The 24,108-nt window shown below is 36.1% G+C and overlaps 1 protein-coding gene across 10 annotated transcripts in view; it reads left to right on the top strand.

Moving 5' to 3' along the window:
• CPEB2 (cytoplasmic polyadenylation element binding protein 2) overlaps positions 1-18,500 on the top strand; it is a 67,200-nt gene extending 48,700 nt beyond the window's left edge. For all 10 annotated transcript variants that reach the window (XM_072946155.1, XM_072946162.1, XM_072946145.1 and 7 more), the window contains 6 exons: positions 825-995; positions 2,606-2,695; positions 7,146-7,264; positions 7,544-7,658; positions 9,843-10,024; positions 14,482-18,500. In XM_072946155.1, coding sequence (XP_072802256.1) covers positions 825-995; positions 2,606-2,695; positions 7,146-7,264; positions 7,544-7,658; positions 9,843-10,024; positions 14,482-14,709 — 905 coding nt within the window. In that variant the 3' untranslated portion in view covers positions 14,710-18,500. The remainder of the gene's footprint in view (positions 1-824; positions 996-2,605; positions 2,696-7,145; positions 7,265-7,543; positions 7,659-9,842; positions 10,025-14,481) is intronic.
• Positions 18,501-24,108: the final 5,608 nt, after the last annotated feature.

The following is a 24,108-nucleotide window of genomic DNA, read 5'->3' as shown; positions in this document are numbered from 1 at the left end:
ATTTAAGAAGTTACCCATTTATTAGCTAGATTACGCACTTCCTTCAACATACTCCCTCTGAAGTACATTATAAAGTTTTCGTATGGATATGTGCCATAGTTACATGTATAGATCTTATCTTTTCTAAATGAATATTTCTTGAGAGCAGAGGACTGCATTTTACTAGATCGTTTTATTTTATTTTATTTTTTTGACCCCCTCAGAATCTAGCATCAGGATTGCTGCAGAGTATTATACAGGACGTGCCTGTACGGGGGTACCACCCCTAAAGGGTGGGCTCGGATGGGGACTGAAGTCCTAGAGGAGATGATGTTTTCTGTTTTGCACATGTGCAGAAACCCTGGCTACCTTTTCGTATACTTGGCACACACGTAATAAATTAATTCAAGATCTTATGTGCAAGTATTACTTGTTGCCTTTGTCCTTACTATAGTCTGTAAGTGGGTTTTTATTGTCTTCTTGTCTGTTTAGTTCGTGTCATTTCTTTCTGCCACCAATTTCTAAAAGGATTCTCCTGTTACGCATCCAGTCTAACCATCCCCATACATCAGATTCTTGCTGCTTTCCTTAAAAAATTGAAGTGATCTAGTATTTGTTTGTGATATAATTGTCATATGACTATGTTTATTTCTAAGTCATTCTTCAAACAGCTTCTCTTCTTGAATCCAGGTAATTAAAACTTTAAACTATCTGAATTTTCCTTAATTTTTTATGCTTATGTCACCTTTATTTTTAAGCCTTTGAATTTGTTGTTGCTATTTTATGCCTGACTTTATCATTTTCTTAGACCTGACACTCAAGTCATATTTGTTCTTATATTTTAGGTCGGTCTTCCCTCTTTCCCATAGATGATGGCTTGCTGGATGATGGTCATAATGATCAAGTTGGTGTTTTAAATTCACCCACATGTTACTCAGCTCATCAAAATGGAGAGCGAATAGAACGTTTCTCTCGAAAAGTTTTTGTTGGTGGTCTTCCTCCAGATATTGATGAAGGTAAAATGATGATTTGGGCTTTAAAAAAAAAACCCTCAAAATTCATCAAATTGTACATCTGGAATATATGTAGTTTACTGTACAGGAACCATACCACAATAAAGCTGTTAAAAAATGTCTCATAAATATTTGGTGGCATATAATAAAAAAAAAAACTGAAATACAATGTAAATAGGGAATGGAATTTTTACCTCTAGAGATTTTCAGTTAAAATGGATATCTATCTCTGTTTAAATATTCTGTCAGCTGTTGAAAGGTAGAGATAATTGAACAAATAACTTTTTTGAAGTTTGTCTCTTTACTTTGTCTTATAATACATATTGTTACTGTGAGCAATTTTTGCAAATAATGTTTTCATACACTAGTTCCTAACTCACTCATATTTTTAAATATAGAACATATTTGAATACATTAAACCTTTTGTACATTTATATAAAACTTTTTGTATGATCATAACACCCATGCATGTACACACACACAATGAATTAAAGGTAATCAACCATGAAACTTTACCTACAATGCATGACAATTGAAAATTCAATTTATTTAAGGATAAACATGCTCTTAGAAATGGGTAAGAAAGAGGCTATTAAACCTATTAAAGGGAGTAATGGAAACAGAACATGAACAGGAAATTCAGGTTATAGAAAGACTAATAAACATGTGTAAATGAAGTTGAGGAGGCTATAGCTCAGGGTAGAGTGCATGTTTAGCATGCAGGAGGTCCTGGGTTCAATCCCCAGTACCTCCATTAAAAAAAAAAAAAGATTAAGAAAGAAAAGTAAAAATTATCATGTGTAATAATAACAAAAGAAAATAATTCAAGATAAAGATTGAAAATACTGAAACTTTATAATATTTGTGAGTTTGTAGGAAGTCTGCCACTCTTATTTACAGAGTACTAATAAAGAATATATTGCTACATTTTGGGAAATTTTCCAGTTATGACTCAAATAATCATGAACTTAACTCTATGTATTAATCAGTATAATAGGGTTTCCATGTGATGAAATAACCTAGAACATGTTATTGAATTTGACCTGGTGAAACTACCTGGCATGAACCAGACCCTAGTACATTTTAGGAGCATTACAGCTTTACATGTCCTGTTGCAGCAGAGCTTTTTCCTTAGAAGATTTTACTTTGTCAGGCAGTAATGGGTATCTTTATTTAACTTGATATAATGCTGACATGTTTTTCAAGCCAGTTGTATTTATGATTTGGTAGACTATAAATCCATTAATATCCATGCAATATTATATAAAATTTTAGAAGTCACATAAATTGATTATTATAATCAATGTGCAACTTAACAGCTATTTTGACTAAAATAGCTATTAAGTTTTATGTATCATTTTCATAGGGTTATTAGACATGTTTCCAGCATTTATATTCTAGTTTTTCTTAGGATATTTGGTACTTTTAAATACTTAATCTTTAGTACACCAGAAACTGACACAACATGGTAAACAGATTATACTTCAATAAAAAATATGTATACAAAAATAATAATAATAATAAATAAAAAATCCTTATAGTAACATAAAATGTAGGGTTTTTAGTATGAATCATTAAAACTCATTCTGATGCAGATTTTTTACTTTCTTAAGATGAAATAACTGCTAGCTTCAGAAGATTCGGGCCTTTGGTAGTCGACTGGCCTCATAAAGCAGAAAGCAAGTCCTATTTTCCACCAAAAGGTAAGAGAATTTATTGTTAATATTTGCTAGGGAATAAGTTATATGAGAGCAAAAAAAAACTGTCAATTACTTTGTGTTTTCTTTTCTTTTAGAACTAAATGTGAGTACATCTTCATATAAAAACTAATAAAGTAAATTGTAGAGGTTAGTAGCATGTACCAAGGGCGGCGGGAGGGTCTGAGAATGATTCCAGTGTCACTTGAAGACAGTCAGGAATCATGAGAGACTTGCTATGCTTTCTCTATAGTGATTTGATAATGATTTCAAAAACTCTTATCAACAAATGTTTGAGTATTTTCTCTGTCTGAAGTACCATTCTAAGTAACTTGGGTACAGACATGCAAAAAAAGTCTCTGCTCGGTGAAATTAAGACATGTGTGATGTGAGATTAAAATATAACCCTATGAATAATTTAAATATTGCGATGTGTACATAAGTGTTCCAGACAACAGCAGACAAGGACATAGCAGCATACACTCTGCTGGTGATTTTAGATAGAGGAGAAAGTGAACGGTGGGAAAACCAAATTACACGAAGAGACATGATGTGAAGAGAACATCTGGTTGTGTCAGTTACGTAGAACTAGGGTACTGCTGTGACCAGGCCCCAGAGGACAAGAGTCACAAACTGAGCTAACATTCCTTTGAGCAAAGCAAGGCCGCCGTTGGTGGGAGAGGAGGAGTCCCCTGCCCACTGCGAGCAGGGGAGGCAAGGGGAGAGACTGGAACGTGAATCCAGTCAGTCAGGTTGCCAATTGCAGATTCTCTGAAGTGAACAAAAAAGAAAGGGGGAGGTTGAAAAACTAAGACTTTACTTTGAATATCATTGAAATACAATTGTAGAAACAAAAAACGCTATTATTCTCACGGCTAAGTGGATTTTCAAGCCTGGAAAAAAAAAGACTCCATAGATCTATTAAATAATCTAATTTTGTCTCTGGGAAAGGAAACATGTTAGAATTACTGTCATACAAAAACTAGCTAAGGGTTTTTGGTCAGTGAGAATTATAGAACTTCCATTACTAGTTCATGTCGTTTTTTAGAGAAGTGGAATAATGCAGTGATTTTTTTTTTATACCTTTACATCTTACACTTAGAGAATCATGAACATTTTTTAAGCAGAGAACAGATTCTGGATCCCAGGGCTCTATGAGAATTTAGTTAACGCTATGGATCTCTTTCCAGATACTCCAAATTTTCATATGATTTTGGAGTTTACTAGACTCGGAGGTCCTCAGTCCTTGCTTTAGAGAGAAAATTAGCTCCATATTGATGCAGATGTTCATTTGTTAGCTTAGTTTTAATTTGTTGTTCACAATGCTATGATCTTGTTTTTTTTTACTGAGTGTTCGATAAAAATGCCTGTTGGTTTCTAATATTCCTGCCTAAATTACCACCATTCCTTGTCTGGACTATTTCAGGCATACGACTCGTCTCTCCACATCTCTGACTGTCTCCTTTTCCTCCCACAGTATAGCTAGAGTAACCTCTATGAAAACTCATCTGATGGTGCTAACCCTTGCTCGCTGCTTAAAACCCATCAGTAGTTTCTCTTATTGTTAGGATAAAGCCAAAAATGCATTCGCCCTCCCCACCTTCCCCATTCTGTTTCATCTCCCACTATTGCTTCTTTTTCCTTTCTGATTCTGCAAACTGGCCTTGCTTTCTCTTGCCTCAGGGCATTTATGTTTGGTGTTCTCTTGGCATGAAGGCTCTTCCTTGTCTCCTCATCTATGTATCCCCTACTTATATCAGCTTAAATATCAGTTGCTGGTAGGGTACTTTCAGGACCCACCTAATGAGGTCATATCCTCTTATTGTAGGCCCTCCTAGCACTGTCCCTTTTCATAGCACTCGTCACAGTTGCAATATTACATTTTTACAATTTTACAAATATGTGATTATTTTATTAATATCAGATTCTTCTAATAGTCTTTCAAACTGTGTCTTTACTTATCTTTATATTCTCAGTAATTCATGGATTTATAGTTGCCTCATAAAGAAGATAAACAACTATAAATAACTATAAACACGACAGGATAGTATATCCTTTGACCTGAAGTAGGTGGAGGAAAGTTTCACTGAGAAGTTTTGAACTAAGTCTAAAAGATACTGGGTAATTTAGATAGATAAAAAGTTTTCCAACAGAGTTCCAGGCAGGTATTGAAATATAATTTTAGAAAGGAATTAAAATTAGTTTCTGTTGAGACAGGTACCCATTTTCTGCCTGGGCTTCTTATTTGCATAAAAGGCTGCCCTAAACCTAGAAGGATGGGTTGGCACAAATTAATGAAACAGAACACTTGCTGTCTTTGTTGCTGTTGCTGCCCTTGTTGTTACTGGGGTTTTGTGGTGGCGGTTAATTTATTTTCTCAAACTGAAAATAAGAAAAAAAACCCACAAAAATTAGCACTGGCAAATTATAGTTTTTTTAGTACAATTATAGTTAATTGTAGCTATTGCCAAAGACCAGTGTTCCTAAACCTTGTGCTTTCAAGCATTTTTGCCTTTGCTATAATTTATCATTTCTCATGCTTTGGAAAACACTGGTGTAGAAGCATCTAGTTGATGAAGCTACCTTGTAATTAAGGCAGTGACTTCAGCCGTTGGATACTGAGCCACACTTCCATGTATCCGTCCTTTGCAGTGAGTAAGTTTCACCCTGTGTGAGTATCAGCTTGCTCTAATAAGATCCAAAGAACTATTAGATGGTATTTTTGGTAAGAGCATGGTAATATTTAATGGCTTGCCTTAGCTAGATCGTAATTTACCTGCCATATTGCTAAATTTTTGTGATAAAAACATTTCTTCCCTGATAATCACAAAAATAATTAAGCAATATTAAAATATTAATATCAAAAATTAGCATCATAAAACAACATTTAAAATACTGAATTTAAAATACTATTTTAGTAAATCGGTCTTATATCTCCTCAATCATTATAAAAGTTATAACACTGAAAACCTTAGCTTGTATCAAAATTAAAGCCTTCACATTAAGAAAACTTTTTTTTTATTTTTTCAAGTCTATTTAAATTGTTTCTAGCTATTAAAAAGATGTGTTTTTTATTCTTGCATAATCATACCTTTGGAAGTTTCTGTTTGTGTAGGTTGGTTTGATGACTTACTTATGCAACCAAGTATTGTAATTTTATTAAAATGAAGTAGTTTTTGTGTCACATAAGATCTTTGTGGCAGTAAAAGCCATTGTTGGCAATAAGCTGTGTTTTTTGAGCTGGATGTAAAACATGACCTCACACTTCCCATTGTTAATGGAACAGACGTGGTTGGTCTGCTTGATGACATCTTCATACTGGAACTAGAATACACTGCTCTAGGTTTGTTTGCATAGAAATCTTGTCAAGGAAAGGTATATTTTTACGTCAGTTACAATTAATCACATAATAGTAAACTTGCAGTGTAAATTTTGATGCCTTCTTTTTATAATAAAATCTATTCTACCTGCTGGATACATGATGTTTGATTAAAGATTGACAATTGGTTGTCACAAGGAAGGGAGGAAGGGCATATTTCCCAAAGGTACAGGAATCTAAGCAAGAACTTGGTTCCAAAGTCCAAACATTGTCTCTAGACTGTTGGAAAAAACAAATGTTCTGCTGCTCATCCACCCTGAGACTTGATCTAAAAGTTCTGACCAGGAGGGAAGGTATAGCTCAAGTGATAGAACACATGCTTAGTATGCACGAGCTCCTGGGTTCAATCCCCAGTACCTCCTCTAAAAATAAATAAGTAAACCTAATTACCTACCCCCCCAATGAAAACAAAAACAATAAAATAAAAAGAAGTTCTGACCATCCTGAAGAAACCTGTTTTAATCTCACCTCCCTAAGGTAGTTTTCTTAGCATCCTATGGAAGTTGTCAGGTTGATTGTAGAATTTTCCCTCTGCTTATGGAAATTCCTGGACTTTCCACTGTCCAGAAGTATGCTCTAGAACTTGTCTTACCCTGAGGGCATTTTTGGGAAACTCTAGCTTCTACTGTGCTCACTCAACTGGTTAATCCTACTAAATTCTTTAAGAAAACAGCATCATGGGAGACCTTGGGGCTAATCTAGGTTTGAAATTAATCAGTCAGTTACTTACTTATGTGACTGACTTTAGGTAAGTAATTTTACCTTCTTGATACCCCAGTTTTTGTTGTTGTTGTTTCTATAAATAGGAAATAATGTTTCATTGAATTGTTGTGAGAATCAAAAGAAATAATTCATGTAAAGCTCTTAGGACAGTATTGGATAGTTAGTGCTCTATATAAAGTAGCTAGTTAATTTACTGAATATGTTTTTGTGTGTATTCCGTAGGATATTGTGTTCTGCTGTAAAGCATATTTGATAGTTTTTTTTTCTTTTTCAAAGGCATGTATTTTTTAAACAGTACTGAAATGTGAAATCACTTTCCTTGACATATTGCCTCATTTTTTATGGTTATTACAGGCTATGCATTCCTCCTCTTTCAAGAAGAGAGCTCAGTCCAGGCACTAATTGATGCTTGTATTGAAGAAGATGGAAAACTCTATCTGTGTGTTTCCAGCCCCACCATCAAGGACAAACCTGTAAGTAAATGCTGCTTGAACTTTAAGCAACAAATGCAAGTTTTCCAAAAACTTTTTTGAAATGATTGTTAGTGAAAAAATAAACAACCATGTTAAGAGTTCAGTTTTTTAAAATTCAGATAATTTATAGTATCTAGATAAAAATATTAACAATTTGTTTTAAAATCCATCTATCCAAAATTTTGAACAGTAACAAAGAAGAACCGCTGTTAGTTGGCACAAAACTCATCAGCTGTTAAGGGAGTAAGACCTGATACCATAATGTCATTTTCTTCATAGGTTCAGATCCGTCCTTGGAATTTAAGTGACAGTGATTTTGTGATGGATGGTTCTCAGCCTTTGGATCCTCGAAAAACAATTTTTGTTGGAGGTGTTCCTAGGCCGTTAAGAGCTGGTAAGTAGAATGATAACAAATTTTGTTTTAAAAAATTTAAATATGAATTGATTCAGTAAACATTTGGTACCTTTTGTGTACACTGCACTATGGGTGGGAGAAGGGCAGATTCTCCTGTTGCCAGTAGTCACTTGCTACAGAATTCTAAGACAGATTCCAAGAACTATTCTTGAGACCATCAAGGAATTGGAGGATTGACACTCATCAATCACTATCAATAACTAACTCCATGCAGAGTGTATAAAAAGAATCCACTCAAACACTTACGACTTAAGTGTAACTCTCTAAAATATGAGAATTTGGAGTCTGTTTATTTTATGTAGGTTGATTCTGATATCTGTAGAAGAAATATGAGCTTTTTTAATGGCACTTTAGATAAGTGAATGATAAACTTCTCTTCATCAGTAACTAGGAACAGAAATCTACCAGAAGATGTCATGTAGGAACAAAATTATAGACGTAAATGCCCACTATACCAGCAAGTTTTATGATACTGTGCACCCTTGTAAAGTGTGTTAGTGCCTTCCGTCCCTGAGAATACCTCTTCCAGTATGGGAGATACATGTTAAAGAACTATTCACACGTGTACGTACAGAACAAGTATAGAGAAAGACTACAGGGATCAGAAGAACATTTGACAGGGCAATGTGCCATCGTCTGGTATTTTAAAGATATTTGTATGAGCTGACATAGTGATTGAACAGAAGGGGTAGGGTTGGGTGCTGGGAGGGTTGTGAAGAATGTGTTTCAGACAAAGGGAACAGCATATTGAAAGGTCTTCAGTGGAGGGAAGTAGAGTGCACTGGAGGGACTGAGGGAAGTCCAGCCTCGCTGCCTAGGGTATGAAAAGTGAGAGGAGAGACACAAGAAGACATGGAAGAGGTAAACAGGAGTCAGATCCTATAAGTCTAACAGGCTAATTTGGTATTTATCCTCAGAGCACAGGGAAACCAATAAAGAGTTTTTAAGTAAAGGAGAGATGCGATCATACTTGCATCTTTGAAAGACCAGTGTAGCTCATGACATTGCAGTGGGGAGTTGGGTTGAGAGTAGATATGTGTGGACCAGTTTAGGAGCTTAGGAGCCTATTGTCGCAGTCCAGGAGACAGAGAGCAGGGGCTTGGATTAGCGGTGGTAGTGGTGAAGAGCTAAGTAAGCAGATGGCATAGATACCTAAGAGGTGCCTGCAAACCGAATCTCAGCGTTCAGTCTTAAGCCACCAGGTAGACAGTGGCACCGTTACCCAGAAGATGAGAAACGCTGAAGAAGGAGCAGGTTGCAAGGATTGTGGTCTTGGTTTTTCTTTTTTAACTTTACTGTGGTATAATTTCTATACAGTAAACTACATGTATTTCAGATGTACAATTTGATGCATTTTGATAGATATGTACACCTGTGAAACCACCACCACAATCAAGATACCTAACAATTCCATCACCCCCCAAGAGGTGCAAATTTCAAACTCCCAGTTCATCCCTTTCCACACTCTTTACCCCCTGGTAGCCATAAGTTTGTTCTCTATGTCTGTGGTCTTGTTTTTGGAAGCTAGTTTGTGCCACCATTCAGAGCTCCTAAGTAGAAATTTCAGTTAAGCCATTGGTATCTGATATATCTTTAAGAGAATTACTCCTGCTGCTGTTTTGAAAATAAACTGAGTTGGTAGGAGCTGTACTGATTAGGGATCAGAAACAAAGAGATAAGGCTACTGCCATGACCTAGATGAAGAATTATGATACCTTGGAGCAGGATGTCAGTGATGGAAGCAAAGAGGCTGGATTCTAGACATGTCTTGAAAATCAAGTTCATAGGATTGCATGCGCAGTGGGGAAAAACTAAAATAGAAAGGATGAAGCCAAGGGTCTTGATTTGGCAACTTCATCTTTTCCATTACTGAGTCAGCTGGCACTCTCTGGAGCAGGTTTAATTCGATGGCTGAAGATCCGGAGTGCCATTCTGAACACAGTGATGCACAGTGTCTGTTAAATATCAACATGACTTGTCCAGTAGACAGCTGAGTTGTCCAGTTCTTCTGTAGTGAGAGCAGCTGGGCTGTCGTATACACGAGAAAGGATTGGATTTAGAAAAGAGCACTATTCTACTGACTTTCACTTAAAAAAAAATACTTAAATATTGTTGATTTACTGTGTTTCTCCCATTTAATGTGAGCTTCTTTTCCTTTTCAAGTGGAGCTTGCTATGATCATGGACCGGCTGTATGGTGGTGTTTGTTATGCAGGAATTGACACAGATCCTGAGCTAAAATACCCAAAAGGTGCTGGTCGAGTTGCTTTCTCCAATCAGCAGAGCTATATTGCTGCCATTAGTGCTCGGTTCGTTCAGCTTCAGCACGGTGATATTGATAAACGAGTAAGTTGCATTTTGGGCAATCACTTAAGTCCTATAACAAGGTGCTGATCCAAAGCTTACTACCCTACAGAGTTAATATAATTCTAACACTGAGTATTTATTTTTTTATTCTCCTTTAGCTCTTAAAGAGTATAATATCCCTGAAATGTAAAATTCTTGACCGGACTTTAAACTTAGGTATTGTATACAAAAGATGAATGTCATTTAAAGGCATTTCAAAAATGTGTGTCAGTCAGTAAAGTCTTGATATCCTTCTAAGTGTGGAGGCTGAGCTTGTTTTAAGAGCTTGTACTCTGGAGCCAGACTACCTGGGATCCCATTTCCACCATTTGCTCTGTAACCTTGGGCAAATTAACCCTCTTTATGACTCTTTTTCCTCACTTATAAAAGGGAAAACATTAATAGTGTCTCTCTCCTGGTTATTCTGAGGAATAAGCAAATTGACATATGTAGAAGCACTTAGAACAGAGCTTGGCACTAAGTGTTATTTAAGTGTTCATTTATTATTTTTTATTCATCATAAAATCTAAAATAGAAATATATTGTGTATATTTTCCTAAATAAAAGCAATAACAAATATGTAAATAAACAAAATATACACATAAACTAAAGCACATGATGATTATCCTGAACTTTAAAACATTTACTCTTTAGTAGCATCGCTTAGGTCATCACAATAAGAACTTTTAGGAAGTCCTGTGGATGAACTGAACGCTACCCCACTGAGTAATTTCTAATACTGATTACCATCTAAAATAGGAAAAAGAAGTGAGCAAAACTCAATTGTTTCCTTAAATCTACTTCATACTACAATCTGTGACTAGTTCCTGTACATAGCTAAGCAGTATTTTAAAATAATCATGTTTACATTTATAGTACACATGAGATATACTAAAAATATGAGGTAAATTAACTTTTTTATATCCAAAATTGTAGATAGAACTTGAGTGGGTTTTTATTTTCCCAGTATAACAGTTTTTTGAAGCTTCTTCCCTGAGGCTGTTTGCACATTAAAAGACTATTTTAGGGTCAGGGGAGCTGGGACTGATTGACTAGACCCTGGACTCTAGAAGTAGTCATCAGTTCAATTACCAAACCATACCATTTAGAACATTTAGAAAAGACAGCTTAAGTTCAGTTCACGTATGCAAAGTGGCATTTTTGTCTGTATTGTTCTTAAAATGTTGCCTCCAAAAAAAGAAAGGAAAAAAGTATCTAAGAAAAAGGGCTCTGCTTCTATTCAGATACGCCTCGAAAATTCATTATCTGATTTGAACCTTATAACCCCTCTCACCCAGTGGTTTTCAGCCTCCGCTGCACATCACAGTCAGCTGGGAGCTTAGGAGAGCCTTGACGTCTGGGTCCAACCCCTGAGGCGCCGCTGTCATTGGTGGGTGCCGCTGGGGCAGCGGTGTCTGTAAAGCTCCCTGGGTGATTCTAATGTCCAGCCGTGCTTTAGGCCACTGATCAGGTCTAACCTCCTACTTGTGCAGAGAGGTGACAGGGTCATGAAGGACGTTATTTCCGTAGTTATATAATTGCAGCTGTTTAATATGCAGAAGCAGAGGGGAAAAGATTGTTAAGTGTCATACCTTATACCTCTTGGTTTCCAAAATGATAGTGAAGGACCAGTTATGTGGGGCAGAGATTGATTCTTAAAGAGAAACTCCAATGCCAAGCAAGTGAATTGATAAACACATGCTTTCTTAAAAAGTCATTAACTACCTGAGAAAAAAAAATTTTTTTCAACATATGTGCTATTAAAGTATGTTTTGAACTTTATTTGAAAGAATTTGAAACTTAAATATTTTACAGGTCATTAGTTTTGCTTATACAAAAAAAATTAAACCATTCATCTTTATACCTTTCATCTCTCTAATATGAACAGTTATTAAACCATAAAAACAGATTAAATTTATAACTGATAATCTAAAGATATACAGGATACTTATTTGGAGGGAACTGTTTAATCAACTCACTTTTTGGGCTCATGAACACTTGGAAGTTTAGCTGTAAATTGAGATTTACCACAAATCTCCCTGATAGCTGTAAATTGAGATTTACCACAAATGTGTAAATCATTTTAAGATTTGTATGTTATTCCATGAGTAGTATCATTCACTGTGACTTCCAGTAGTTACTGCAGTGAACTGTGTTATACTTCAAGTTGGCTAATTATTAATTATTTTATTAGTTATTAATCCAGGTGACAAAGTATCACAGATAGATCCTCTGAAGTGAAGAAGGGAAACACATCATAATAGAAAATACAAACAGTGAAGAATCAGTGAAACTCTCACACACTCAAGAGTTGTGAGAGATTATTATTAATCACAAAATAGATTTTGATTATATTATACAACCATAAATTTGAAATTAATTTTTCATCCTTGAAGTTATTATTTTGAGTTAAGTAGATTAGCTTTATAAAATAGTATCTGTAATTTTAAAAATAATTGAAATCATTGCATTTGTAAAATTTATTTAACAATTGTACATTTAAGTCACTCCTGAGCATGTGGCATTTCATGAGGTGTTATGGAAATGAAGTAAACAGCACAGACACTGTCTTCAGTTTTGCTTAAAATCTTATGATAAAGGCAAGAAATAACCATGAGAGAGAAACCCAGAAAGGATGAGTAAATGTACATTTATGCAAACATTTTTATTATAGAGTTTCTACTTTATGCTAGATGTGCTGCCAAGTAGTTGGTACTGAGTGTTGAGCAAATAGACGAGGTCCTTGTTCCCCTGGAGTTTATCATCTAGTGAAGTGAAACCCAGTCATTCTCATGTGCCTTGATCTATTATTTGATTATGGCATTGCTCTTCCTTAATTGTAGTTGTAGTGAAGGTAACGAATCAAAAAGGCAGCCTGCTAATCAGGATAGAATCCATAAAGGAAAAAGTTGAGAGAGAAAGATTGAGCGTACAAATTTTAGAATTTGTGTCAAAGATCATAGTAAAAATCAAAAGCCAGGGGGAGAGTATGCTCAGTGGTAGAGTGCATGCTTAGGATGCTCCAGGTCTTAGGTTCAATCCCCAGTACCTCCATTAAAAAATAAATTAAAAAAAATACTTAATTACCCCCCCCAAAAGCTTAACAAACAAAATTTTAAAATACTGAATTTTTTTAATGAAAAACCAGTGGGAAAAAAGGTTAAAAATCCTTAACTGACAAAGAGAACTTATAAATTAGTTTAAAAAAATAAAAGAGAGAAGAAAATACCAGCAGGGGAATATGCAAAAGATACAGACAGTTTAGGAAAACATAATGTCCAATATGCATACAATATGTTTATCCTAACCCTAATCAATAAAATACAAATACAAACAACAGAATTCTGTTACCTTCCTGTCAAATGTTTATTTTACAGTTCTTTTCATCAGTCAAGTCTTAAGTTGTTTCTAGTTTGTTGTTATTGTTTTTGTTCGAAATAATGCTGAAGAAAATACCGCTGTCTATTTTCTGCACACATGCAAGTATTTCAGTAGAAAACATTCAAAATACAGACTGTTGAGTAATTATTTTTTGCCGTGGGCAAGTCAAGCCCTTTAAACACTCAATTTTTCTCTCCTCTCCTCAAGAAAGGCAGAGCTCTTAGGCTGAGACAAAGGCAGTAACCTTTTACAGAGTATTTGCCCTGTGCCAGACACTGTCTTAAATGCTTGTACTTGCATAATCTAATACTCACAGCTGTGAGGCAGGTTCTGTTGCCTTTCTCATCTCACAGATATGGAAACTGAGGCTAAGAGGTTTAGCATTCAAAGCTGACTTGAGTCTGAGGTCTTCTACTGAGTCAGGCTTGCACAGTGGGACTTTGACTTCATATCTTATAAATTTGCAGAAGTCTAGACATGCCCTTAATAAGATTATCCACAGTTCTGGTTTGTCTGTACCAATTACTTACAGGCGGGGTATGGCTCTCACCTGCAGTGGAGAAGCGTTGCCATGGTCAGTGGCTTTTGGGGCTGTGCCATCTCATAGGTGGTACTGGAGTGAGAGAACAGAGCTGTGAACTCTGTCTTCTGTGCCCTTCTCATTTCCCCTCATGGTCACTCCACCTCTGGAAATAGTAACACACAGGCTTTTAAAGATGTTATTTCAAGAAAGGTGAGGGTGGAATGTTTTGCAAAGCTATTAAGTGTCTTTCAAAAATAAATGCCCTCCAGTACATATATTCAGTAGATATATAGTTCTCTTTAGAAAACATATTAAAATACAAGAGAATTATCAAACTAAGTGCTCATTTAATCACATGGTCAATTATGAATGAAACATCGTATGAAAAGATTAGTACCAGAACAAAATGATTTAATTCTTTTAATCTACTATATGGTAAAGCTATTACCCTGGGAAACTGCCTACTTTCTCTAGAATACTGTATGAACATTTTAAATCATTGCTAAAATGACTTCTGAAGCAGACTTAATGAGACATTTTTCTGTTTTTCTAGGTGGAGGTAAAGCCATATGTGCTAGATGACCAGATGTGTGATGAATGCCAGGGCGCACGCTGTGGTGGAAAATTTGCTCCCTTTTTTTGTGCCAATGTCACTTGCCTGCAGTATTACTGTGAGTTTTGTTGGGCAAATATCCACTCTCGTGCAGGACGTGAGTTCCATAAGCCATTGGTAAAGGAAGGCGCTGATCGCCCGCGTCAGATCCACTTCCGCTGGAACTAAGAATATCAAACCGGCCTCTGTTTAACAAGGAAAGAAAGGGTGCATGTGGCTTACTGTGTCTGAAGATACTGACATGCAGAAGAAATAAGTGCATTCTTCTGCTTTCACCCCAGCTCTCAATACATGCATCTTTATCAGCAGCCAAAACACTACAAGCCTCTTGTTTTTCACCAAAACCCTACATCTCAGGCTTACTAATTTTTGTGATATTTTCATGTTAAAATAAAATGTTTTTTTGTATTTTCTCCAAGTTATTTTTATATGTAAAGTTAAAATTAGATATGAGAATGTTTTGCATAGGGGCAAACAGTCTGCTGCTATATAGTGGGTGAAGCGTGCACTTATTTCTAAACGTGGGTTTTTAACTTCAAGATCTGCCCCAGTAATTTACCAAAGGTAGCAAAATAATAGTGAAGATGGAATATGTCTGCTACAAATGCTTATTTTTATTGTTGCTATTTTCAGTGTATACATAAACTAAAAATTAGGGTTGATTTTTTTGCTCTCCATTTTGACTTGCAAGAAATAATACCTCAAGATAATCTGATTTATTAGCTATTTTTAAACATTTTTAATCACAAGCTGTATTAGCTTTGCTGCTATATAGGTGTTATGTGTAAATGCCACCTATTAATACGGGATTGAAAACGTTAGAGACACACTGCATTGCAGATAAAATGCAGGCAGCACAATATGGCCTAAACTGCCATAGTTTTAGAATGTGAAAAAAAAAAATGCATGTTTACTTACCTGTATACACCATATGCATGCACTAGAATTATTAACTAACAAGAGGTGAGGTATTGCAAATGTTTAAAAAAAGCTCTCTTGAATCTAGGTAGCATGAACAAATTAGAAAATTTGTTTAAAAAAAAGCAAACTTGCATGCATTATTGTGACGTCAAGTTAAAAAAATGTCCTACATGTGTACAATATGCAAATTAGTTTTAGATTAGAGAGTGCAGCCATTTTGTGATCTGGTCGGTAGTGGAATTCGATTTTATGCAGACTGGATGTAATATTTGTAATCCCTGTGCAATTCTGTGATGTGCGGTTCTAATTCATGTGCGGTGATATAGTATAGATAAAAGATTGAATAAAAGAAAAATACTAGAATTTTAAAGAAAGTTGATTTTAGCCCCTTTGATAGTTCATGGTTAAGACATCCTTTATAAACCAAAGATGGCCAGCACACTGCTAACCAGTCACCAAATGTAAGACCCACAGGAAGCCCATATTTAACAAATGAATTTTATCAAAGAATGCAAAACTTTAGTAAACCTAAGTAAAGTCAAAATGGAGATGGGGAAATATACAGACAGCTAGTTGCATAAAATTCAATTTTACCTTAAAGATAATGGTGAAATCTGGTTTAAACTTGCTTACATGTTTGACTTACGTATATTGGGGTCTTCTGTCTAAACTGGGGTCACTGTTGCATGGAACATTGTTGTTCTTAATGGTTAAGAATTGCTTTTTTTTAAATTTTATGAAGGAATTTTGGTAATGACTTTGCTTGCAGTTTTTTTGAGAAAGTGGCATGGAAACATGCAGTAGCTAATGAGTTTCTCTTGGTACTGAACACTATTAGAATATCATTAGTGATATTTTTTCTCTTTAGAGCATTTTTAATGCAACTAGCCCCTATATTTTACTGTAAGAGTTACTCTGCAATCTAAGCAAAGCACCCAACAATGGTAGATGTTTTTTAAAAATGCTGAACTAAGATTCTTGACTCTAAAGAGAGAAAATTACAAGGGTGTTGCCTTATTGCAACCCCTTGGGACAATCCTTCACGTGAGCAAAGTGTTGATCTTAATATTGGTTGTCTATGGTGTGCTTTTTTGTACTGTAAAAATATGTGGTTCACGTCTAACTCTGCTGTTTTATTGTGGTTGTGGTTCAAGTTTTTAATGTTTAAAGTTGATGCTGTTTTCAGAAGAGCTTTTTACTAATTTATTTGTCGATGTTCCCTATTTGTTACTTAACCATGATCCTCCAGATTTTTGGAGCATTCTTTTCTAACCTTAACCCTGCCAACCTTGATCCATTTGACATTTGTTATGCACTATTTTTATATCTCTGTGAGAGATTTTTCCAACAGTCAGCTATTTTATGGCACACTTTTTTTGACTGATGACATCTCCTTTGCTATACCTCAATTTTTGGAATTTAGAAAAGAAATCAGTAGTTTTGCAATGTTAATTATTTAGATATTTAATTTCGCAGATTTTTTAACTTTATTTTCATAATTTCTGCTTAATGTTTAAAATTGAAGAGCCTTTTCATATATTAAATAATGAACACTAAAATAAATTATATAATGAAAATAATTGGAGATGTTGAAAATCACTTTCCCTTCTTAGACAAAAATAAATATTGGGAATGAAGGGAAACGTAATAGAACACGCTTTTCGCCACGGGTAAAGATGACAGAAATGTATGGTTTGTTTTACCTTCATTTCTGTTACAACTAAACTTGGTAGTCTGATCTTTTGTTCCTTCCCCACCTCACCCCTACCTCTTTTTATTCTGTTTTCTTTTCTTTCTTTTTTTTTTTTTTGCCTTTTACGTACTACATTCTTATTTTCTAACTGTTAAACACTGTATTGGAGTTTTTTTTTAATTTACAGATCATATTTATTTTACTATTTTTGTAGAAAATTATTAATTTTGATTGTATTTTTGTATTTTCAAAGCTTCTTCACTTGTGTTCCCTAAATGTTCATATTGCTGCCCAAAAGTATGACTGTGGAGGAAAAAAAAAACTTTAAAAAATCCACACTTTTTGTTAAGAAGGAAACATTTAGCATTTATATATTTGTGTATGGAAAACACTTGATATTTTATCCCTGTTGCATCTGGCTGCACAGAGCCTCTCCTCAAAGATGCTACAAAACTTGAATATAACACATTTTGGAAGGCTGACTAACCTCGATTCTGTGTTGTGATGTGCAATACTGTTTCTAATGTTTGTATAAAAAAAAATAACAGTGTAAACCTTTTTAATGCAAATTTATTTTTTTCATTGCATATTTTGCAGATTTTATCCACAGTGTCATTTTTTACTGTCAGAAAAGATACCCCTTTTGTCATTGCAACTATTTTTTAAATCCAGAAATCTTTGTACTGATGTAAATGATTGTAATTATTTTGGATAGTGTTTTGCTAACAAAAGGAGAGACTTTTTTCATGCATATTTCTATTTTGTTTTTTTGGGTTTTATTTTATTTTAATAGTAGTAAAATACTTGGAATAATTTTTCATATTCTTGTCATTAATATTATTTTGTATTTTTATGTGGAAATATATAATTTTATGACACTAATTGCTAAAGTTTATTTTATGTTGAATTATTTTTGGAGCTGAAATCTTTGTAATATTAAAGCAACTAGTTTCTAATTCCCAGTTTCTGTATAGAATCGCACAAGTGGTTTATGGAGTGTTTGGATTGTAATTATAAATGGTTCTTTGATATGCAAATTAATATTTTCAGTTGATTTTATTTTTTATTCCTAATGGGGTGTTAAAGCCGTTTTTTATTTTTTTCTAAATAAAAAGAGAACCCATGCTTTTATGGACACTAGGTAAACGCCTTCAGCTTAAATTTTTGTTAAAATATTTTAGTTTATTTTATTGTATCTTCCAGGTGTCTAAATCTCCAGTCTGTCTGTTGTACTGGTAATTTAACTCTGTAATGGAATAGTTTGCTGCCAACTATTTATATTAAGTAATTTTTAAATATTTGTAATATTGTTGACTGACTAATAAACTATTAAGTTATTGGCATAGTTGTGGAATCTTATTCCTTAGTTTAAATCTATCAAAATATGCATTGACACCAGTAAAACCTTTTTAGAGAGCTGAGTAACATGGCCATATTATGAAGCCCAGACCACTCTACATTTTAGTGCGGGGATTGGGAGAACCTTTGCATCAGTTCTCCTTCCCACCCTCACCCTTCGCCCCCACGTTCACACCAGGGAAAGGCTGGGTAAGCTACAGTCATCGCGGTTAACTAGTTACCATGTCTAAATTGATGCTGCATTTTAAAAATGAAAAACTGTTGGCCATTTTGCTCAGTGCACAATGTCCATGATGCTTCCTCAGATACCCTCTAGTTGGGAACCACTTGTCTTACCATTGTTCTACTTGTTTTCTGCACAGCCCGAGTTCTTCAGCGGCCACACCGCAGAGGGAGAACAGAAAAGGAATGGCACAGAATGAGCAGCCTAGGAGCTGGGTGCCTTGTCCTCCTTATGGCTAGAACAGCTCTACTTTAACTTGAACAAAGTTGGAGTTCTACTTAAAAATGGTGCTCAGGCACAGGGCCAGGGAAGGAAAGGTTCCATTTTTTTTTAGAGAAAGCTTTAAAAATCACTGATGATAACCAATTTTTCTGCTTTACCTATGAGGACATAGGTGTCCCTGAGAGGGTGAACTGTTTCCTCAATTTGCTACGAGATATCGCAGAAACTCCTTAAATGAGCTAATCTTGGCGTTGTCAGCCCCTCATATCCTGCCAGCATCACCCATGCTCTCCAAGCAAATCATGCATCTCCACACGTCTGTATCTTGGCACCTGCTGTCACTTTTTCTACTTGAAATCTTATTTCCTCTTTACCCAATGAGTCCCCTTTCATAACAAAAACAAAGAGCCACCCCCCACCTACACACATTCTGGCCTACCTGTAAGACTTTGCAGGAATTCCACACTTGACTCTTTCCCTTGCTGCTGACATTAGGATGATTTATCTTCCTGTCCACCACCGTCCCCCATCCTTTTGTTATTTAAGAAAAGAAGAAACTTTGAACACTAGGTTTTGGACACTAACCATGTAGGATCCCTGGTTGCCAGGCCATTTCATTGCCTTATAGGTGAAAAATCAGGTTAACTCATGTGCAATGTCATAGCATATAAAATATAAAATATACTATAGTAAATGTGTAGCAAGTGCAAGGGAAAAGACTTTTTGCTGAAATGACTTCATTTCTTTGAAATGATTTCACTTGGTTAAGGGTTTCACATAAGAATTAGCCTTTGACTTAAATTTTTGCATGAACAAAGAACTTAAAGAACTCAAAATTTAGCACCCAAAACCTGTTTCTAAGAGAATTACCTGAAGATCTATTCCACCAAAAAGAAGGAATAACAATAAAATACCCAGGAAACAGGAAGATGCGTGATACCATGATTTATAGTAAGAGATACATATGTGGTCTTTATCTGGTTTCTGGCCCAGAACTATTAAAACTCGTAACAAACAGTTTTCAGCCACACCTGAGTTTGTTAATGAGGTGACTTTTGGAAAGTGCCTAAGGATGGGGAAACAAACGTGATTAGAAGGTTGGAGCTTTCGTTCCCGCCCTCCCCACCCCAACCTCCAACTTGGCCCACCTCCAGGAAGGGGAGAGGGTAGAGGATGAATCAATTGCCGATGGCCAGTGATTTAATCAATCATGCAAAAGCAGGGAAGTTGCTGTAAAAACCCAAAAGGACAGGCTTAGGAGAGCTTCCAGGTTGGTTTTTGGCTTCAGGGAGAGTAGCTGGGTCCAGAGAGAGAGCATGGAATCTTAGTGCTCTTCCCACATACCTTGCCCCATGCATCTCTTCCATCTGGCTGTTCCCAAGTTACATTCTTTTATAGTAAACTGGTAATTAGTCAATCCCAAGGAGGAGGTTGTTGGAACCTTCAGTCTATAGCCGTTTGGTCAGAAGCATAGGTGACAACCTTGACTTTCGACTGAAGTGGGAGGAGGGGAACAATCTTGTAGAACAATCTTAAGGACCTTACTTAACCTGTGTGATCTGACACTATGTCCAGGCAGACAGTGTCTGAATTGAGTTCTATTATAGGTCGTCCATCTGGTGTCAGAGAACTGCTTGGTGGTGTGTTGAGAAAAACACACATCATCATTGGGGCTGATCAGATTCGAAACATGGATACTACAGACTGTTATGGGTAAAGACACCAGTCTAATGTAGAGTTAAAAAAATAAAGTGTGGCTAACACAATTTACAAATAAATCCTAAGTAGCAGAGACATAATTTAAACCAACATCATTAAGATTAGATAATGTAAACAAAACAAAGAAAAACCTAGATAAACATTTGAAATGATAAGAAAAGCCTTGTTTGGAGTGGAGGAGGACAGACTACAGATGAGGATTAATTCATTGTAAATAAATGATTCTTCAAATTTTAATATGGAGCACATATATTTTGAAAGTTAAACATATAAATTGTGAAAATATTGCCATACCACCTTTTTCATCCTCAGTTTTCACTCCTGAGAGGCAACCACCTTTAGACTCAAGTGTTAACACTCTCGCAGTATCATGTTACTGACTTCCTTCCATCTAAGTAGCTAGCACACTTACATTGTGCTTCCTTTTTCAGCTTAAGACCTTGTTGACCTCCTAAAATGACTGTGTGTGGTTTGTTTCCAGGCACACCATACAGGTACCTAACACACACACTCGAATCAGGGTGTTTGTTTTGTGAATAATTCATCAGGCTGATGATTATCACTTTTTCAATTTTCTGTATGTTTTATACCTCACTAAAAAGTTTATTTTAAAACATACAAGAAAACATTGCTTGCTTCAGTAGGACGAGAGAGAGAGGACCATAGGAAGAAATGCAAAAACAAAATCAGAAAGTGAGTTTCCAAGGTAACTGGATCATAGATGTATAGGATTTTTTTAAAAGCCTTCTTTGTGAACTGTAAAATACATACAGAAAATGTATTAAGCATCAGTTTTCACTGTGAGTAATTTTAAAACTCTTGTAAAGAAATAGAAAATTATTGAAAGCAGGGATTCAGACATTTGTACCTCAATGTTCATAGCAGCATTATTCCCAATAGTCAAAATGTGTAAGCAGCCTAAGTGTCCAACAGAAGCAGGTGAATGGATAAATAAAACGTGATATGTACTCACAGTGAAATACTATTCAGTCTTGAAAGAAACTCTGGCACGTGCTACAACATGCATGAACTTAGAAGTCTGTATGCTAAGTGGAATACGGCAGCCACAAGAGGACAAATACTGCACGACTCCATCATATGAGACACGGGGAGTAGTCATATTCATAAAGACAGAGAGGAGAACGGTGGTTGCCAGGGCTGAGGGACAGGGTATTGGGGAGTCAGTGTTTAACGGGTACAGAGTTTCAGTTTGTCAAAACGGAAAAAGCTCTAGAGATGAACAGCGGCAATGGTTGCACCGCAGTGTGAACGTACTTAATACCACTGAAATGCACTCTTTGAAATGGTTCAGGTGGTACATTTTGTGTTATGTATATTTTACTGCAACAAAAAAAGGAAAAAGAAAGGAAGAAAATTGACAGTATCCAAAAAACTTTGTGTCCCCTCAGTCATAACCATCCCTCCCATCCTCTCTGAAGCAACCACCTCTCCAGGCTTTTACATTACTGTCTAGTTTTACCATCCAAGTGTGGATTCCAAAACGATTACAGTTTTTAAACTTTTAATAAGTGGAATTAAAATTGTACATGTGTCTGCTTTAGCGCTACACTCCTTTTGTATAAGATACACCTATGTCGTCTGTAACTACAGTTCATTTTCATTGTTGGACAGCATTTTATTGTATAAAGATATAACTATTACTGATGGGCATTTAGATTATTTTCAGTGTTTGCAGTGCTGCTATAAACATTTCTGTTTTTCCTAGTGTACACAGGCCGCAGTTTCTAGGGACTATTACCCAGGAGTGAACTGCTTGGCTCGTGGGATGCAGGAACTTCCACGCATTAAGTAATGCAATCTGTTTTCTAAAGTGGCTGTACCAGTTGATACTCTCACTAGCCATCTGCATAAACTCTGATAGTCTGCATCCTAGTCTGTACCAGGTTTGGTCTGTTTTCATTGCCAGTCTTGTGGTAGTTTTCATTCCCCGGATTACTAAGAAGGTTGAGCACTTACAGTATTTATATGAAAATACTGTATTTGGCGTTCCTCTTTTGTGGAGTGCCTGTTAAGTTTCTCACCTATTTTTTTAGAGTTGTTTCCTTACTGATTAGTCAGAGTGATTCTGGATGTGAGCCCTTTGTCTGTTCTTGTGTGTACTGAATATATCTTCTCATTTCCACTTTGTGCACTTTCACTCTCTCTAACAATGTAGGGGTTCTTAATTTCAATAGAGTCAAATGTGGTGAATGTTTTCGTTTGTCGTTACCCTAAGGTCAAGTTGCAAGTCTTCCACAATGTCTTCTAGAAGCCTTAAGCCTTGTACTATTACCTCTTATATTTGGAACTTATTCATCTGGGGTTGCTTTGGGTTTTGGTTTTGATTTTTGTGCACCATGTACAGTGAGGTCTAATTGTGAGCTGACAAAGAATTTGGAATCTCCCTCAAAATGTCTTCAAAGTCCTTATCAGAGAGATTGGACTGTCCTCAGGGATGAGAAGTCCACTTGTAAATGCCTTGAAATGACATTCTTTGTCACTTTAGCATTTGTGGTTTACAGAACTAATACATATTTACTGTAAACTATAACAGAGGAAGCTTCCAGAACAAAGTAGCCCTCTTTTACTACCTGCTCCCCCACCCCCAAGTCATTCCCCAGCAGTAATTACCGCTAACATTTGGCATGTAAGGCTCTGGACCGTTTTCCTAAGCACAGGTAAACATGTGTAAACCCATGTCAGCCGGGAGTCGCCTTGCCATCCAGTCTTCTCCACTTGTGCTGTTTCAGTGTCAACCCCATGTCAACCCTGGGGCACCACTGAACTCAGCCAGTGGTTCCCACAAGAAATCCACTTAGCACAAGCATTTCCTGATTCGTGTAGGGATCAGGACGGTGTGTTGTGCTGTAAGCAGCCTCGTTGCCCCACGTCCCTCATTTTCCCTCCCTCTACCTGAAATCAGGAGCTAATTTCCTTGAACTTCATCTTTTTTCTATCATGGAAACTTCCTCTTTTCTCTCACTACATTGTATAACAATATCACCAATTTTGTATGTATATATTTAACCTTATCACCCCTCAAGACCAGGGTTCAGCAAACTGTAGCCTGTGGTCCATATCTAGCCCACTGCCCTTTTTTGTAAAGTTTTGCTGGAACACAGCCATGTGTTGCCTATGGCTGCTTTCTTGCAACAAGAGCAGAGCTGAGTGCTTGCAGCAGAGACCATATGGCCCACATGCATGGCCCTTTGTAAAAACAGTGTGCCGACTCCTGTCCTAGCTATGGAAACATGTCTGTTCATCATTTTATAACCAGCATCCAGTACCATGCCTGGCCCATTCAAAGGTACCTGCCACAGAGAATTATCCACAGTCATGAATTTCAAGAATTAAAACATCTCCTTTAGGCCTTTTAGTATGATTGTCAATCATGTGAAATCCTTGACAGAACCAGTGGTATGAGCCATTC

The sequence above is a fragment of the Vicugna pacos genome, chromosome 2, assembly GCF_048564905.1.
Source record: "Vicugna pacos chromosome 2, VicPac4, whole genome shotgun sequence".
Classification (NCBI taxonomy): Eukaryota; Metazoa; Chordata; class Mammalia; order Artiodactyla; family Camelidae; genus Vicugna; species Vicugna pacos.
The sequence above is the reverse complement of the archived record's forward strand: the minus strand, read 5'-3'. Positions and strand labels throughout refer to the sequence as shown.